Source organism: Lethenteron reissneri, chromosome 23, assembly GCF_015708825.2.
Source record: "Lethenteron reissneri isolate LAM-NWPU_2019-01 chromosome 23, ASM1570882v1, whole genome shotgun sequence".
NCBI lineage: Eukaryota > Metazoa > Chordata > Hyperoartia > Petromyzontiformes > Petromyzontidae > Lethenteron > Lethenteron reissneri.
Genome location: NC_083801.1, coordinates 10294058 through 10313101, shown reverse-complemented (window position 1 = coordinate 10313101; position 19044 = coordinate 10294058). Strand labels below are relative to the sequence as shown.

At 43.9% G+C, this 19044-nt stretch overlaps 1 protein-coding gene across 1 annotated transcript in view; it reads left to right on the top strand.

The window, feature by feature from the left end:
* Positions 1-19044, top strand: part of LOC133345951 (contactin-associated protein-like 2) — a 144276-nt gene that overhangs the window by 100614 nt on the left and 24618 nt on the right. Inside the window, 6 exon segments of the mRNA XM_061557101.1 lie at positions 1138-1308; positions 6371-6589; positions 8917-9159; positions 12884-13011; positions 13013-13161; positions 17537-17666. Of these exon segments, the coding sequence (XP_061413085.1) occupies positions 1138-1308; positions 6371-6589; positions 8917-9159; positions 12884-13011; positions 13013-13161; positions 17537-17666 (1040 nt within the window).

Sequence of the window (19044 nt, the reverse complement as noted above, 5' to 3'; positions counted from 1 at the left end):
AGCCTTCACAATGATGCAAATTAAAAACATCCATCACAATTAATGTCCTTCGGGTAAGTGGGGCCTGCTGAGACCAGCCACTCCAGCCACTGAGTTACATTAAGCAGGTCTACATTTTGAAATAATGCGGAGGCTAATGGGGTGTAGCGCTTGTGTCTCAATGTACGTCTCTTCTGACTGCTAATGGCCCAATGCTGCTCCTGCACCAAGTGTCTCACCTCCACCTCGTGACAACGTCCCCACTCAGACACTCACCCCGTGTGTGCGGTCAATCAATGTAGGGACCACACACAAGTAAGCCTCGAATGGGAAAGGGAATGCATGCAGCATTGATGTGTTCATGCAGTTTTTTACCGAAATAGTAATAATACATTGTCTTCATCTTCTTGGTTCTTTCGGTAAAGTCACGTAGAAGGGAAGTAATACAATAATACAAATAATAAACTAATTCTCACGACGTTTCGGCCACAACGCAAGCAGCCGTCCTCAGGTGAAGAATTAAACACCTTTGAATCTATTGATATAGTCTTTATCATTATTGCCACCACCATCATTATCATAATCACATTTATCATCGACATCATCAACACCACCTATATCGCCATCACAATCATCAATTCCCATCCTGACCATCACTATTATCACCCATCATCAATATTCCTCAAGATCATAATGGTTATCAATCACTCATCACTCTTCAACATCAGGTGAGTATTGTCAGCCATGTCTATGAACCAGGACCATTGCCATATTCGTGTGAAAGCTATGGAAGGTGCCGTTATGGGATGCTCTGGTCAGAGTCCATTGTCAATAAATTTTGTCAGACTAAATTGTTATTTGATTTTGCAACCCCATTGCGCTGTTTATTCTGCTCTACTTCACTTTGCGAGATTTATGAGTTTTATTTTATTGGGGCCTCCTGGCTCTCAAACCTATCTCAGCTAATCCACGTTGTCCTGTAACCATAAACGTGATGCACCCACTAACATATTTATTTACAGGGGAAGTCTTCTCTGAATTTAGTTAAGGTTAGAGGTTTCACGACTGTGGATAAATTTAAGGCATCCAAACATGCCTACCTACCTCATCGTGGCGATTTCCTCTGTGCGCACGTTAACGTTAACGTGTGCTCTGCAGAGCATTTTTGGAACGCGGCGTCGTTCTCCAACCGCACGGCGTACCTGCTGTTCCCGACGTTCCGTGGCGAGAAAAGTGCTGACATCTCTTTTTACTTCAAAACGGTGGCGCCGTTTGGAACCTTCCTCGAGAACCTGGGGCTGCAGCACTTTCTGCGCCTGGAGCTGAAGAGTGAGTTGCCCCTTCTCTACTAAACTTAGCTACTCGCTCCGGCCTCTCCATGTCCACTCTGCTGCACGTGCTCCACACCGGCATCCATCGCTCAAATCAGCTGATGATGCAATTCAACGAACGCTGGAAACTGGCCTGGCCTTGTTTGTGAATTGGGAGAGTGGGCTCAGGCCAGTTTTCCATGGCAGTCTGACCCAGCTTGGGCAGCTGTAACCAAGCTCACTTTATTTCGGCCACGTGGCTCGTTTTTGCCCACGGAAAAAAAGACGCGGGGTCAAAGTGGAAGAATCGTACGATGCTGATGGTGCGCCTTGTGTAGGTCAGCTTTAGACCCCGTGATTTAAATTAAAAAAATGTAGAATGAAAATTACAAATCTAACAAGTTTTTAGTTTGGCATAGCGCATGCTAACCAGAGAATGCATTGCACCTTGTTAAAATAAATTGTGATTACTTCCCTCCAGCCATGGATGTAGGGAATGGGGGAGGAGGGGGCCATTCCAGCGAACCTCATGCCGAATATGGAATGCGCGCGGAAATGCAGTGTGAGCCTCTGTGTCGTGGGAGAACATAAGTTATCCTCTATGGGTTTCGGTGGTTATATTAAGGTATCTTTACATAGCCATTCGTGACGTAATTATTTTATTGGTTGTTATGAGCTGTCATTGATTATTTATCCATGTAGCTCAACAAATTCAACTCTTGTTTCCCATTTAACTATTTAGGTTGGCTCTTGTGACTTACTTATGCTATAGTTGCCGATCATATTATTCCATTCATATAGTTTTCTATTGAATCTCTGCTTTGGAACTTTTTGGTATAATAGATTATTGTGGGGGTGTTTTACACATTTCTGTATTACTCTTTTTATGTTCTGTCTCCTGTATTATTTTCCTGAAAACTATTTTTTTGCAAAGCTAAGAATGTACTTTGTTGTAAATAAGTAAATAAATGTATCTAGTCATTCATTAAATGTTTTTTTAACTTGACTCCGTTCCTGTTACCAAGTACTGTTTTTATCGCATTTACCCTTTCTTTTTATTCAGCAGTACGTATCGTACCACTAGAGGCAAATACAGAGCCAGGGCGACTAGGATAAAGGAAATACCAAATGATGTTAAGTGGGGCAAGAACTCACACATTGGAAATATGATTCACAGACTAAACTACAAGGCTCGAAAGAAACCTGGGGCCTCAGTACAGAACACCTTTCACATTTCTAAAAATGACATGAGCCAAGCTCTAAAAGATAATTAAGACAATACATCCTCATAAATGTAGGATATAACTTATTATTGGTCATGTCCACTCACATGTTGATTGTGAAGGTAAAAAAAATGCAACCAATAATTCATTAAACAATATTCGTCACATTAATAGTGAATATATTAAACATTAGTCATAAATATAATTAAATCAGCCATAGGCTGCCTGAACCTCACGGACCAATGACACCATGCTGGTCATGTTGTACGAGTGACTTTATGATGGCCATGTAGCATCAGGTTGTGTTCCTGCAGCTGATTGGCAGGTGCAGTGGGAGTGATGGCATAATCCATAGCAAGTGCTGCCACATCCACTGCGTTACGATCTCACCAGAACACCCATTATTCCTTAGAATTGTTGGGCATTTTCTCTTGTGCCATTTCAGATCTTGCTATATTCGCTGCCTGCTGCAGTTTATGATAATTTTCTGTCCTCAGACCCCTGGGTTACAAATCGGCAACAATTACCGAGAGATGCAACAAACGAAGAGCAACAATTTTCTAAATACAATTACAATCAAAACCCCACAAATGAATCCTTAACAATGGATGTGATGACAGTAAAACGTTTACAGAGGGGCAATATGAATGTTAAACAATTAAAAAAACGTGCCTTTAGAAGATGTGGTGGGGGTCCTGAGGCAAAGTGAGCAGGGTCGGGAGGGGGAATGGTGGTTAATTATCGAGCTGGGAGAGTGTAAGAAGCCATTAAATGTAACACAAGTTTGTTTTTTTCCAGGGCAGTTTTGGTTTTACATATATTTAATTACCGATGCAGTGTGCTCTGTGCTCAGGCAATGTGGGCGAGAAAAACTCCCCAAAGCATTCAAATTGAATAACTAAGCAAATTAATGTATTTCTGGAGTCCATGCATTACCTTTGCCTGCAGATCCCCTGTGCACTGAATTCAGAGGCAGTATTCCAGTAAACAATAACATTCGTGCTTTTACATCACAGCAGCGCTGCAACCTCATTAGCCACGGATTCTTTTTCTCAGGACTGTGCATCGTGCTACCGAGTAAAAAATGTGAAAGGTGATTTAAGAAATGTACCCTATAGTTTCAACTGTCACTCCGCAAGATGACATTGAACCGACGACCTCTGGGTTGCAAGTCCAGTTTTCTCACCGTTGACGGCAGCTGCCTTGCTTCCCAGTACCACCTACCTCATCATGGGCTTGATGGGAGGAGTGGTCGGGATGGGGGAGTCAAAATATACATTGTACACAGGCTCTTGCAGATGCAGTTTGGTTTTGAACACTGCAGGTGCAAACAACGTGTCATTCACCTTTGTATGAGAATCAGTGGTGCACTTTATGTTCAAAACTATTTTCATTAAATACAACAACTTTTACCTTCAATTGGCACAGATAGAAAATTATGTTTGTGATGTGGGTTATTACATGCCTTTGTACTCTTCCCTACACTGTAGAAAATATGAAAGTGGGACCATTGTATATATTATTCTGCATATGCTGCGTGTGTGATACATATGTAGTGCCATAGGTGGGCCACACTTACCGGCAGTGGTGGACAGGGCCCATCTGCAGGTACCTCGGACCCCCAGGGGAGGGGCCACTGTGCGAGCCCAAGAGGGGAGGGGCTGCTGGGGGCTCTAGGATCCTAGGCAGCTAAGCCCTCGGCGCCGGGCTCTAGGATCCCAGGCAACCCAGACAGCTAAGCCCCTTGGCGCCACCAACGGGGGGGGGGGGGGGGCTGTGTATGCTCTGTGGGGTATCTGGGAGCACACACAACCCCACCCCTTAATGGGCAAGAGGGATAAAAGGGCCGCTCCCTGGCCGATCGGGGCCAGTCGCAGCTCAAGACCCAAGACCAGCCAGCTAGGACCCTGGACCCCCTCGTCCCGCTTGTCCTTGTAAGGGCCGGGACGCTGTGTGGGCCAGTGGTGGGACTCTGGGACTCCTGGCTCTACGCCCTTGTAAGGGCGAGTTCCGAGGAAGCCAGAGTCTCGACCCGCACCTTGGCTGGGTCGGGTCAGGTAGCCTCCCCTAGGGTAATTTTAGCCGGAGGACCCCAGAGCGTAGCCAGAGTGAGGCACGCTAGGAGTAGGCTGTGTTCCTAGGCTGTAACAGAGAATCAGGCCTGTTGAAGTGTTGTATCGTATTAAAGAAGTTACCTCTACAAGTGTCTCCGGAACCCATTACGCATAAGTGCACTGTGTAAGGACATCATTAATAAAACATAAATGTGAGTTGATCGATATTAAGTTCAAAAACATTTGTACCCGCAAATGTTTAAATACAGTATGACCTTTTACTGGTAGGAACCCACTGGTTCCACCAGCCGACAGGTGATTATTGTGTCCGTCCGTCGTGCATCCAAAAATGGGAGGGGTGGGGCTGGGTGTAGAGGGGAGGGTGGTGAGGGGCTGGGTGGGGAGGGAGGGGCTGGGTGGGGAGGGTGGGGGGTGGGAGGGAAGGGAGGGGTGGGGCTGGGTGGGGAGGGACTGGTCACCCCGTGGTGCCCTTATAAAACTCAACGTTTAACCTACTCACACCGGCTTGTGCCCGCCCTCACAGTCGGGCATATTTGCGGAATACACCACGCCGCCGTTGACCCTGGCCATTGACCGAGCAACGCAACGTTCCTACCAGCTCCCTCCGCAGGAATGTGTTTTTATAGTATATATTTGCATATCTAATTAGGTCCGTCTCACGTGGCTGCTGAGAGTATGTATGTGGCTGCGCTTTTGTTAGTGCGTGTGTACAATGATGTGTCAAATAGTTTCTTCGTGTGAGGGAGCAAATATGTTCGTGGTTATTTTCAAGTCGTGAGGGCCATTGACTGCGACTAACATTCACTGGTTTTAGTTAGCTTTAAGCAACTGCTGACATTTCCGCCATAATTTTCTGCCTTATCTTGGTCGAGTAAAAGCAGTGTCATTGCTTCAGTAACCTGTTTTGTGTTTGAAATCATTTTTCACCAACAGAGCTCACCCGATGTTTTTTTCTTTTCACTCTCCAGCCCGACCTCGATCGAATATGGCACAAACATAACTATCGCCAGTAGTTCTTTTTTTCAACCAAATGCTGAGATGGAAAAAATCAAGTGCCAAGCCCAATGTTTTCATACACTGTGGTGATAATATGCATTTAGTTTCGCCTCATCTACCCTGGGCATTCGAGCTGCGCTCTCAGAGGTGATAGCACACAGCATGCGAAACCCAAGTGATCCCAGTGCAATATGTGAAACCAGCTGTAAAGGTTGGCATGGCCTGAAAAGACTACTTGGTGTTGTGAGCCCTGGGGGAAGGAAAGAGAGTGGAATGCTGGCCCCCATCCTCTGTCTGTGCCACACACCAAGCCAATTACAACACAACTGGGTGTCTGTGTTATATTTATCCTTTCACACGAAACTATACTCATGCTTTCAATTGTAGAAGTGCAATAATTAAAAAACGTAAACAATATGCAGATTTGTTTGCCTTTTAAAAAGTTCAATCAGCCTCGGATTGAGATTTGGAAAGGCGTTGCCTTGTTTAGTGAGGTCAAATCTTGGTTTGGTCTCGGCTCCACATATCACCCTTAAAGGGTAGATAAAATGACTGGCACATTCTAGATATTTAAAGTGCTCTTCGAATGGCTTGCGTGAGCTGGGTGACTTTCGTAATTGTCTTGACTTTAACAGGAACTGAGTGAGGTAAATTGCATAAGCTTCCAATTTCTGCCGCTTGGCAAATATAACGTTCTAGGCAGTCACTGCTCCCATGCGGGGGCGTACGAGTGTGCGTGTGGTATTAACGTGTGCGTCGTCTCCATCTCCCTCTGTTTCTCTCTCAGGCCCACTCGAGGTGAGCATGCGCTTCGACGTGGGCGATGGCCCCGTGGAGCTGATCGCCGTGTCCCCGTGGCCGCTCAACGACGACCAGTGGCACCGGGTTTGCGCCGAGCGCAACGTAAAACGCGCCTCGCTGCAGGTGGACGACCTGCCCCGGCGGGTACGCCGCTCGCCCCCCGACGGACACACGCGCCTGCGTCTCAACAGCCAGCTCTTCGTGGGTGCGTGCGGCGATTGACAGAGACGTCCACATTGCAGGGGCGGGACTCACTTAGGCGAGCTATCGAGCACGGACTAAGGTGCACAGTGAGGGAAAGGGGCCCGCATCAACAAATACATGTAACCGCCCCGTGAGGTTACATACCTGATTTTACTTTTTTGGGTGCCGCCCTTGGTTGTCCAAAACTTGGCGATAAGCAAAATCAACGTTACCACTTTTGGGCTAAGGTGATGACATCACATGCCATGTGCGCACCTCTTGATGGCGTCGAAACGCGTGACAACAAGTCCCAACGTCACGTCATACACTGTGGCGTCATCTCGTTGACTGCGCCCCAAATGTGTCTCGGTCCGCTCCTGCCATAGTCCACGCCATACGCCCGTCGTTTGAAGTGCAACAGTGTTGGAGAAGCAATCTTTCATAGGCAGCCCTTTGTTATTGTACAATTCAGACGGGAATGCATTTGTCCTTAAGTAAGTTTTTTGCCATATTATAACCACTGAATGAGTATATGTACAAAATTAAGTATATTTTTTGGCAGGATTATGTAAGCTACCTTGGATGTTCAGAAATAGACCATGGCTGAGAGTTGTACGGCTGTTTTCGTGAAGATGGCTTGAGCAATTGCAGGGTGGGCGAGAACAATTTGTAGAGGCAGCCATTGCGGTGGCTCCACGTGGTCACAGTGACCAAAGGTCGAACCTAATTCCAGATGATGGGATACTGCAAGAGCAGATATGTGAGGTCAACTACTCATTCAGCCTAAAATGAAATGAAAGACAGTTGGTTGGCGTGCCCTTCGCATCTGCAGCTCTCACAGTGTGGAACACACTCTCGCTCCATATTCGACAAATGAAGTCCCTTCCACTTTTTAAGTCCCATTTCAAACCCTTTTTGTTGACTACGGTCTTTAATTGAGTTGACATTTGGTTTGGGTGTGCTATGTCTCTTGCGAGGGACAATACATATATTTATTTAGCTGTTGTCTTGTGCAGCGTTGTGAGATGCAGTTTTTGCATGAACGACGCTGTATAAAATGTTATTATTATTAGGTGTAAATTTTACAATATCTGAAGGATTTTGCAAAAGGAATTAAATTATAACTTGGCCCTTGATGGCCTCTTCATCTTTGATATGACTGCATGTGTTCATTAGTTTTTGGTAATTACAACATAAGGTTACTTTAGCATGAGCATAACTACCAAAAGGGTTCCAGGTATTTGTGTGTGCTGTAATTGATATTTAAATGTTCAATTAATTCTACATGTTAAATGTTTACCCTGATCGGTGAGGCACTTGGTTCACACAATTAACCAACCCATGCTCTCTTTTCATGTTCCAGTCAACCTCTGCTCTCAAAACAAGGATCAGCTGCCCAAACAATCTAGAATTCCCTTGCCTCCGTGTCTGTTTGCACAGCAAAAATCACCGTTAAAAATATTTTTATTCCCGTTTTAAAGATTCATGTGATTTAATAGAGTTGTGTTTTTGCAGAAGATTAAGGTTTGTGCTGTGTAGTTTTAAATTAGGCATAGTCTGATTTGCCGCACAGTTTTAAACAGCTTTCAGTATGTATTACACTTTTGTTTTAAATAATCATGAAGACACGAACTTTACAGTGGCATAATCCATTTTAGATAGCAAGGTGTTATATTGCCAGGTGAAGAGAGAGGCTGGTGACCACAGAGCGGCACTTCACAGTTTAAAGGCACTCTTACGGTGAACACGCTACACGAGGTGCATCTGCAAAAGTTCAACAAATGCAATTGGGCCTGAAATGGTTTTTTTCCAATCGGCAAATGGCACGGCTATTAAGAGGCCCAATCAAAAACGTATTGCGCGAATTCAAGTTTCTCGTGCCATTAATTTACTGAAATCTTTATATATATTTATTTTTTATACGAATATGTATTAGAATTTTGCGGTTTTTCGAGCAATTTTATTTCCCCGAGTGACTACAAAAATGTTTTTACTGTATGTTCTTGTGATGAGATTTTTTTTTTAATTCAGTCGTGTTTTGCTTGTTTCTCTTTCTTCACAAGTCGCCGTAAGCACATCATCACTGCACCCAAGAGGCAGAACATTCACATTACGCAAGCATTGCACTGCTGCACTGTTCCCAGTAAAACAATTGACTCAAAATCCATCCACGCGTGTGTCAAAGTAACACCTCCCGCTCCGACTGCCAACTTGTCGTATCGGTGCTTCGTGGTACTCACTGTAGCAGAGCTGTTTGATGCAGGCGCTAAAAAAAACAAGCGTGGCACGTGCCTGCCACAGGCACGCGCAGGCGACGCCTCTAACGGGCGAGACTTGTGCCACGCGCAGGTGCCACTGCGTCCGGGAAGAGAGGCTTCCTGGGCTGCCTGCGCGCGCTGCAGATGAACGGCGCCACGCTCGGCTTGGAGGAGCGAGCGCGCAGCGCGGTTGGTGGAGTGAACCCTGGCTGCACGGGCCACTGCAGCAGCTACGGGTCGCTGTGCCGCAACGGCGGGCGCTGTGTGGAGCGCTACAGCGGATACACGTGCGACTGCACGCACACGCCATTCGACGGGCCTTTCTGCACGCAAGGTGAGACGATCTTTGTTTTTTTGTTTGTTATAAACCCCTTTTTTTTTTTACTTTTTCCCAGATATATTCCAGCTGCGCTTATCGAGGCTGTGTTATAAGATGAAGATATTTCCATTCGGCAGTGGAGTGTCACCCCATGTTAGAGCACAGCCTCTACAAGGTTATTTCACAAAACGTATTCTATTCTCACAGAAATAGCTTCTCATCTACACTCGGGCCATGACATTTTATCACATGCCCTCTTATATAGTGAAGAAGTCCTCGGCTATAAATATGCTTAAAGAAGTGAAGAAAAAATATTATTTTGTGTGTGTGATCCTCAGGCTCAGACAATCAATTTGGCGTATTATTAATGTCTAAAAGGCCAACATTAACAATTTTGTTTTCACCAAAAACCAAACCCAGACATGGTATTCGCCACTTGTGTCACCCAGCCACATCAGATGTGTCGTCTATAATTGTTTGGTTCGTTCACTGCATCAATTTAAATCAATGTGTACGCTCGCAATACATCCATGCAATTGTACGTACGTGTGATAATATTTTACTTTCGATTCCTGCGTTTTTTATAAGTTGTATACAATTGTGGCGACACAACCCCCCCCCCGCGACCGCTCAAGATTCCAATTGCATTGCACTGGTAAAAGAAGAATCCAATCGTGACCCCAAATCGCGGAGTGTTCGCGAATCGCCACGTGCGAATCGCCACATGCGAATCACCACGCGTGTGCACATGCATGCGCTTGATTTGTGCAGAACGTATTCACACATGTTTATTTATGTCTGTAGTCATATGGGTGAGAGGCGCTATGACCCTCCCTTACTTGATGGATGGAGGTGCTCGCGCGGCCGCTGTAGCCCTACGTGTGCTGCCTGTAAGCGCGGTGAACGTGAGGTGCATGGCTGCCATGGTGGATAAACTTGGCGGTGGTGCCGCCAGACGTGCAAATGGACGCGGAGAGAAGCTACAACAGAGGCATCGTTGGTGGTTTTTCCGACCTCGCCGCTCCCCGTCACTTCGCGGCTCGCAAACAGATTGACAATTTGATCAAATTGAGCCGTTGTGAGTGATGCGTTGAGAGAGATAAAACAATAAAAGTCATTTTCCTTTTTTTCATGCAATTTAACGTTTTCCCATAGCCCTTAGAGTCTTCCTTAATGTCCAGCATGGTATTACAAAGGCAATCCAGCTAAAGAATGCAATAGCAGCAGCAGCAGCAAAAGAAAATCCGGATTGTTTGAAGAGCTTTGGGAATGCTCAGACAAATGTATCGATGTTGTGACGATTGTATTGATCGTAGAATGAGTCCAGAGTTGGTGAGTAACACAGTATCCAAGAATCACAGGCACGAGTAACGTGCCTGTTCCCTATTGTGGGTGTAAATGTGTTGTGTGTACATCTTGACATCTGACCGTGTAATTTATTATTTCCTGATAATTGGTTTTCAAGGACAGTGCACATTATCAGAGTTATGTTTTTTGTTTGTATTATGACTGCAGGTATTGCGGTCTATGCAAACATGACTCCTTGTAAAAAGGTGTCAGTTTTGTTGCCAGATAGAAGGGTAAAAAACCAATTATCATATTTTTACTGGCAAATGAGGTTTTTATTATTTCCTGTGTAACCATTGTAAGCTGTTGCAATTGCAGCAGCTTAGCATAGTTCGAACACTGTTGAATAAACTGGAATAAAACGTGCAGTTTTCTATCCTGTTCTATAAATGTGTGGACAAACTGGTATTGTATTGTTCCAACGGAATAACAGCAATACGGCATGTTTAATATCTCAGGCAATTATAAAAACAAGTGAAAGTTGACATTCTAATAGAGACAAATTATATTTTTTTGTTATTGCGCATAAGAGCAATTTTAAAATGCATGAAATACGTTACTGCAATCGAGAAAAATGAATTTGCAGATTTGAAAATCAAATGGAAGCACGCTGCTGTGCAGCAGCAGAGACATTTAAATCAGGGCATGATGAAATAAGTGAATTTCCACGGATTAACTCTGGCGCAGAAGTTTTTCGAGGTGATTGCACTGCTTGTGTCGCGCTCCAATTAGTGCTCTGGTTTGTCGGGTGGTAGAAAAGAAAAAAAATGAAAGTCCGTGGATCTCAGCAGGTGCTCGCTTAGCAGTCTTCTCCACGTGCCTGTATCAGATCCAATGCCCAGGTCTTGTCTGCCCCCAAATCCGACTGCGGATGACTCAATCGGTCAGATGCACTCACAGTGTGCCTTAATCAAACGCTGTCAATGCTTTTTTACGGGATTGCACAACAAAGAGTCATAGAGTCTCCACGTATTACTGAGTTTCATTTTGAGAGTAAAAAACGAACAGCTAATCATATATCTAAGAACAAAAGAGGAAACGTTGTTGTTTGCAATATTTTTTTTGCATTTTAAATGCGTAATTAATATATTAAATGCAACTAATTAAAACGTTCAAAACAGCAAATCATCAAATTATTTAATTCAGCAAGCACCACGATATATGTTCTTTTCAAAGTGCTTCAGTTTAGTGACATGTGTGAGTGGCGTATATTGGAATTGATGTTTGTTCGAGTGAAAAATCAGCAGTGACAAAGCGGGGAGCAGTAGCTTGGGTAACGGCCTTGATAATGGCAGCCAGCCATTCTCCAGGGCCTATTGCAATCTAGCCTTGGTAAACTGACTAATAGCGGCCCGCTGTGATTGCTTGCACAAAGCACCACAGCGCTTTCAGTTGTTAACATTCCCATTGTGAAGAGAATTGCAACATCTGCATGAGAATGTTTTCAAGGGACAATTTTTTTTTCAGATCAATGTGGCAGGCTCTAGCAGTGGACAAGTAGGCTGTTTCTATTAGCTGGCTGATTTGCTTGCAAACCGAAGTTTATACGTCCATTATTTTTATGATAATAACAGTGTCCTTCTCTATTAGGCTACAATCTACAAAATAGAAATGTTGGTTGAACACAGCATTGTGTATTTAACACGTCGGCTTTCACAACCAATATTGTCTATAATAAATGTTTTTTGGGGGGTTAGATCGCGTAAATATAGTGTCATTAAACTTGCCATCACCTGACACAGCCAATTAGTAAGATTTGTCACGTGAACAAGACGTGCCAATTTGTTGCTATTTCAGCACACTGGTGTGTTGGAGAATAAACCAACAACATTTATGACTACATTAGCCCCCCCCCCCCTCTGGTCTTTGCACCTAATAGGCACACAGTGAACACATCACCATTACACCTTCTATTTAAGACCGAAACAGGAGGACTTCTTCACAATTCTAGCTATCGCCTGATGAAACTGGTTGTAATCACCAGCGAAATGTCTTCGAATTGTAAATGCTGTGGGTTTACTCTCCAACACATTGGTGTGCTGTAGTACTAATTGACACGTTTTGTTTACGTGACAAACCTTACTAATTCGCTGTGTCGGGTGGTGGCGGGTTTAACGACACACGTTTACGCCTTCAAACACCAAAAACCTTTATTATTGACAGCACTGTGTACATACAATGTTCTGTATACTGTGTATATGCATTGTATGTTGTGGTTAGCATTACACCTGACCAACCAGGTAATCTTTGCCACATAAAGTCGTACTCATTTAAACGGATCTAGGAGGATACCTATGCCAGGCTGGGATACCGCTTGATATACCATGGATATTTGACTTTGCTTTGCGGCTGTACCACACACTGCACTGGTGGCTGTCACATTTCCCCGCAGAGGTGGGTGCCTACTTCGAGGCAGGCACAGTGGTGCAGTTCTCCCTGGACTCGGAGTCGTCGCCGGAGCAGAGCGTAGAAGAGGACGAGGACGAACAAGCAGAGGAGGAGGAGGGGACAATGGCGGCAGGTAGCATCCAGTCTCGGCAGGGATGACCTGGATGAGGAGAGGGCGATCTTCAGCTTCAGCACGGTGCATGCTCCCGCTGTGCTGCTCCACGCCAGCAGCCACGCATACCCATCCTCCTACCTCGCCATCGTCCTCGAGCACAACGGCAAGTCCCTCTCGCCATGCGGCCCACTTCCCCCCCTCCCCTCTCCCCAAGTGCAGCGTGTGGAAATTAATCTGCATTGATCGCTGCGCTTATGGACACTGGGACCCGAGTTAGATTCCCGTCCTTGGCTAACGTTAGCGGTGATTGATATCTGATTCGGCCTTAGCCCCCCTCTTCCTTTCACCCACACTTACCAATGTCGAATTACCCCAATGACTGACACAGTGTGGGGAGACCTGCATTTAGCAGTAAGATTGACAAAGGGCTGCGAATTATTTTATAAGTGTATGGGAGGTTTGGGGGGAAATTATGTTTTACAAGAGCGAGAAAAGGCGGATGAGAATTGCAAAGTCTCAAGCTTCAACACAAACGTGGGAAGGAAGCCTGCAGTGTTGATATGCAGAGGGAGTGAGTTCTAGACAATAAGGCACCAAAGGGAAAGGAGTGACCTCCCACTGAGCAGACATTGATTTGGGGTATTTTACAAAAACTCTTGGTTTGTTAGAGAGCATGGGAATACATTGGTGAAATTTTGTGAACTAAGTGCCTCTGATAATGATACAAATAAAATATGTACACACAGTTTAACTTTTCAATTCTAAATAAATGTCAGTGTGCCATTGATATGTCATTAAATATACAGGAGTGCAGACATTATGCATTAGTTGGGTATGCCTATTGTTGTTGGCTTTTGAAACATTCTCCCCCAAGACCTATACTGAAGGATTATTTAAATTATTTCAATGGAAAAATAATCCCTAGATTAATATAATACTTCATTATGAATGGACTGTATTGGATTAATTACATTGTTTTACAGTAATGCATACATTGATTTAAAAATGCAATATTCATATCCAACAGCTAGAGTTTTATAAATGAAAAATGACTGTGGCCCCATGGGTGCTGGTCACATGGGCCCCCGCTGCCCACTGTCTCGGCTCAATAGACTGTGTAGTTAATGTGAATCTTGCTGACTGAGTCATTTGTGTGCCCCTTGCCTGTCGGAAGCTGCCTGGAGCAATTTGATTGGGTGGTGTAATTGTTTGGACACAGAGGGTTCCGTTTCTCATGCATGTTTGCTAACATTCGATTGTGTGCTGACTGTTTAAAGTGTGCGATATTCCAAAATCTTCTTTATCTTTAACGGCGTTGTTCGCTTTTTTCTTACAATGTTTTCTTCACGCATCATTACGTGATGACCTGCATGCTGAAATCTCCTGTTGATGACTCAAATTAGCATACTGAAAACAATATATATGCTGGATGGTATTCCGTAATTAGCTTGGTACCAATTGCCTATGATAAAGTTACCCAGAATGCATCTGCTTTTTTTAGATCTCAGAAGCTAAGCTTGACTGAACGTTGATTACACTGGTCAACAACAAACAAAAAACACATGTTTTTCTGGCCTGGACTTTTGCAGCTGTTTTAGACTAATTTCAGGGTGCTGATTCCAAATCTGATCTCAGATTTGCTCTATCACATCTCATTTTATGCTATCGGCATACCCCATTTTCATTGATTTTACCCGAAATTAACTCTGTCACTTATGATTGCAAGTTGTTGCGAGTCAGTGACTGCTTTAGTGTTAAAATATGGTGCTGTATTTTTAGGATAGTGTGTTTATAATATAATTTTATGTAGATATCCACATTTATTTAATATTTTTCTTCTGCAGTTTGTATTTAAAATGCAATATTTGATATCTCAAAAACATGATGTGATAGACAAAAACTGATGCCAGATTTGGAATCAGCACCCCAAAATTACCTTAAGACCGTTGGAATACCTTATGCCAGAAAAAGTGTGTTGACCAGTGTAATGCTTGGATGGGCGGGCAGTCTACAGGATGACCCAAAAGTCAGGACACATAGGTTTATTTTATTTATTTTTTCAACTGGCAAAAAAATACATTTGAATTGTATATTCTCTAGCTTAATAATGTATCTGTTACCACTATTACTATCTATTTTCCGCCTTCCTTTTAAGATGATATTTACAAAATCCTGAATGAATTGAGACAAAACGCAATTGATGAATATTCAAAGAGTACACGTAACTCTTAAAACAAGCCCTCAATGAATTCCAAAAAATAATTAATGCATGCATTAATGTGCATGGAATTCAGTATGAGCAATTGTTAACATAAACGAAATAACCCATTCTGATTCATTGAATCAAATGGGTTATTTAGCCTTATGTATCCTGACTTTTAGTCCACCCTGTATATGGGTTTAAGACTATAGGAGGTCAGTGTGCAGTGGAAAGCAGCATATAAAATCCAATATTGTACTGTACATTTATGCTATCAGCCTTCAGCCAATCCCCGCACTGATTGGCGTCATGAAATATGGCCAAATAACTTCCATGGCCCACACGGCATGGGGAGAACCCCATCCAGCAGTGGATCGACAAAAAGTTGCACACATACACAGCAGTTAGGTTTAAGGCAGTCAATGATAGTTTGGTACAGGGACTCCTCTACTTACGAACCTTAGACTTACAAACTTTCAGAGATTCGAACGAACCTGTCCGTATGTCCAGTTGCCTGTTTGGACCAAGAGTCGTAAGTTCAACCGCCACGCAACAGATGGCGTTGGCGGCATCTACGTCTGCAGAACGTGAAGAACCAGTGGCATCTACATTAACAGGAGATGACACAGCTTTTAAAGCCATTCCCCGTGTTTAGTGTACATGCCGTACAACATGATTGGAATCGACAGGAGTAAAGTTGGACTTACGAACAGACATGTGGAATATAACTCGTTCGTAAGTAGAGGAGTCCCTGTATTCTATCACTACTCAGTTTTAGCACTCGACAGCACGTGCATAGAAAGTATTTTAATTCGATGCAGCCATATGGTGCTTACTATAGGTCATAAAAAACAGGAGCAAACACCTTTATAAAAAAAAAAACACAGTAATTGCACAAATCTTTTGGCGACACGTACATTTGAACCACTCTGCACACTGAGGTGTGTTCGATGGAGCAGAGGCGTGAAAATATAAGGAAAAGGTAACGGTAAAGTGCAGCTCTGCAACTGCTCGCCCGCGTCACTAGTGACGGAAGGGCCTCCACTAGAGGGAGCTCCAGAGAGCCCCTCTGGAAGTTTTTAGCCTACTCTAACACACTGACCAGACATCTTTCGATTTAAAGCTTTCGTGACTGCAGGGATTCATCTTCTTGGTTCTTTCGGTAAAGTCACGTAGAATGGAAATAATAAAATAATGAAAATAAAACATAATAAAATAATTATTTGAGAATAATAATAAAAGAATAAAAACCCATCATAAATTAATTATTTTTCTGCTTTATTTTTATTCTTTTATTATTTTCATTCTACGTGACTTTACTGACCAGACATCTTTGAGGAGTTGAGAGTACCCACCCTTTAACTCCTCAACACGCGACCTGCCGATTGACTAACTGCGGTGTGTGTGCCCTTTATACTGCTGGATGGATAGAGGCGGCGTGGAGAGATTTAATGAACGTCCCCATTGTTTCCATTACAGGTCCAGTGTGCTAACCATTCCACCATGGCAGCATCCCAATTTATTTCTACACTATAAACCTACCATTAAGGTGTCCATAGAGGACATTTTCAATGGTTAATATAATGTTCTCTCGCCTGGGTAAGAGCACTTGAGTTTGTGTAGGTAAATGTTCCACTTATTTTCGTCCGAAATGTGTTCATGTTCCCAGCTTCTAATAATGGGAAAAAAAATCACACATGCCTTTTCATCAAGGTGTGTATCTGGCCCTGGGAGTGTTTAACTTGCAAAATATCCATTACAAAATGTAGATAAGTAAAAATTGCAGCCCATTCGTTGAAGTTAACCTAAATAACTTTATTCACCCATGAGGCCATCCTCGTGCTATTCAAGCGCCCCATTGCATAGTGGCAGTGTAATTGCACGGAAATGGCGATGTAATGCAATTATGTACGTGGTGGTGTGTGGGCTGGCGTGTCTCAGCTGCGAGAAATTACCAAATCTTTAGGGATGCTTGAAGACGTTCAATATGCTCGTAAAAAATAATACAGTATGCTGTACTTCTACCAACCACTTCAAGTGTGTATTAGCAGTTTATTTCTAATACAAAACACTGGTTATGGCTATTCCTTAATGAGGACGAAATACTTATGTGAAATGGGGTGTCCCTTTGGCATGTGGCCAATGACAATGAAGGACGCCTCTCACATTTTCTGTTGCTCGCCATTTCTTTTTTCCTCTCAGGGCATGTCTGCATATTTCTCTCTTTGTCTCTCACCCCCCTTCCCCACCTTCTTTTCACCCGTGCGTCTCGCGAGATGCGTGCCGGCCTCATGGCGCACACCGCCGCTGCCTGTGTGTGGCATGTGGGTCCCTGCAGGCAGCCTGCAGCTGTGGTTTGGTGGCGGTGGCACCTCATCGCCACGCACCGTCTCGGCCGGCATGCGGAACCTGGCCGACGGGCAGGTCCACGCGGTGAACGTGACGCGGCGCGGCACCCTCATCCTCCTGCAGGTGGATCACACGTGGCCTCTCGTTCGGAATTCTCGCCTGACACACGCGCGTGTGTTTACTCTTGGCCACGCTGTTTTCCTCCCATGCGCGAGAATGCTCAACGTGCATTTGGCAAAAAAACATCTTAAGCAAGGTCCTCTCAAAAATAAATCTTCAGAAACAAGTGGAGGATTTCCTGTGCATATAAAGCCCGGTATTATTACAACTGCGATGTGATTTAATTTTCATCTACATGGCTTTACCGAAAGACCCAAAGAGTATAAATTTGTTTTACTATACTAATTTTACTACTGTGTATGGAAATACATTTCGGAGATAAATCTCATTGTCGAGGTCTTTTAACCACAAGCGGACTTCAGAACAAAGTTCATGTAGCTTTGCTACGCCTCCGTTGAAGCAGTGCAGACCATAGTGGTTTACTATGTGGTCCATAGTTTGGCTTGCAATCGGACTGTGGCTTGTCTAATTATCCGTTCATGAAGATGTGCGCATTGGGCTGTTGATGTTTTGATGCGTTTGATGGTTACAACAGTGTCTTTGAGGAATGTCAAAGTCAGGAGGTGCGATGTGCGAGTCTCGTCGTGAAATAGAATGTTTTACAGTACACTTGTGTTCATAGCTGCCAGGACAACGATTCGATATTGCAACATGACTTGCATGGAACGCTGCGCCTTGGTGTGATATAAACAAGGGATGATCACAGACACATTTCAAACTCCTCTGGAAGATACTTGTTTTAAGCCCAATCAATTGACAGCTGACATTAACTGCATTAAGTCTCAGATGTCGCAGCAATGAATACACGGTGCAGTTTCTCTGCAGTTCAGAAAAAAATGTAATCTTTTAGGTACAGTATTTTCTGTTCTAGCAATGAGAGGGAGGCATAATGATTACTATACTAGAGCATAAAAGACTGAGCAGAAAAGGCTAAGCCTCCCCCTTATTATTAGAGCGTGTGCTCCCCTCAGTAAAGGCCACTACTCATAGCCTCCTCCAGCGACCTGCATGAAGTGCTTTTGGCTGATGGTAGTAGTAACCAACCAGCAGGCCCTCATGTCTGAGTGCATAAAGTACTCGTCAAATGTGTCGTCAATTAGTCAGCAAAACCAGCAATTGTAGTTATATCCGAAATGTCAGAAGAGAAAACACATAAGTTTAAGCTAATCTGGGAGTCCTTGTGAGAATCCAATGCAGTGGACATGGCGGTGGTTGCTAGGGATTACATCATCGCCCCCACTTCACAAGCCAATCAGATACCAGGAAAAAAAAAACATGTCCGCCATTAAATCACTCAATCTTTCATCCTTGGCATCATGTCATTTCTCCATGCACTTCAGCCGGTCAATATGATTCATAATTTATGTTTCAGATTTGGTCA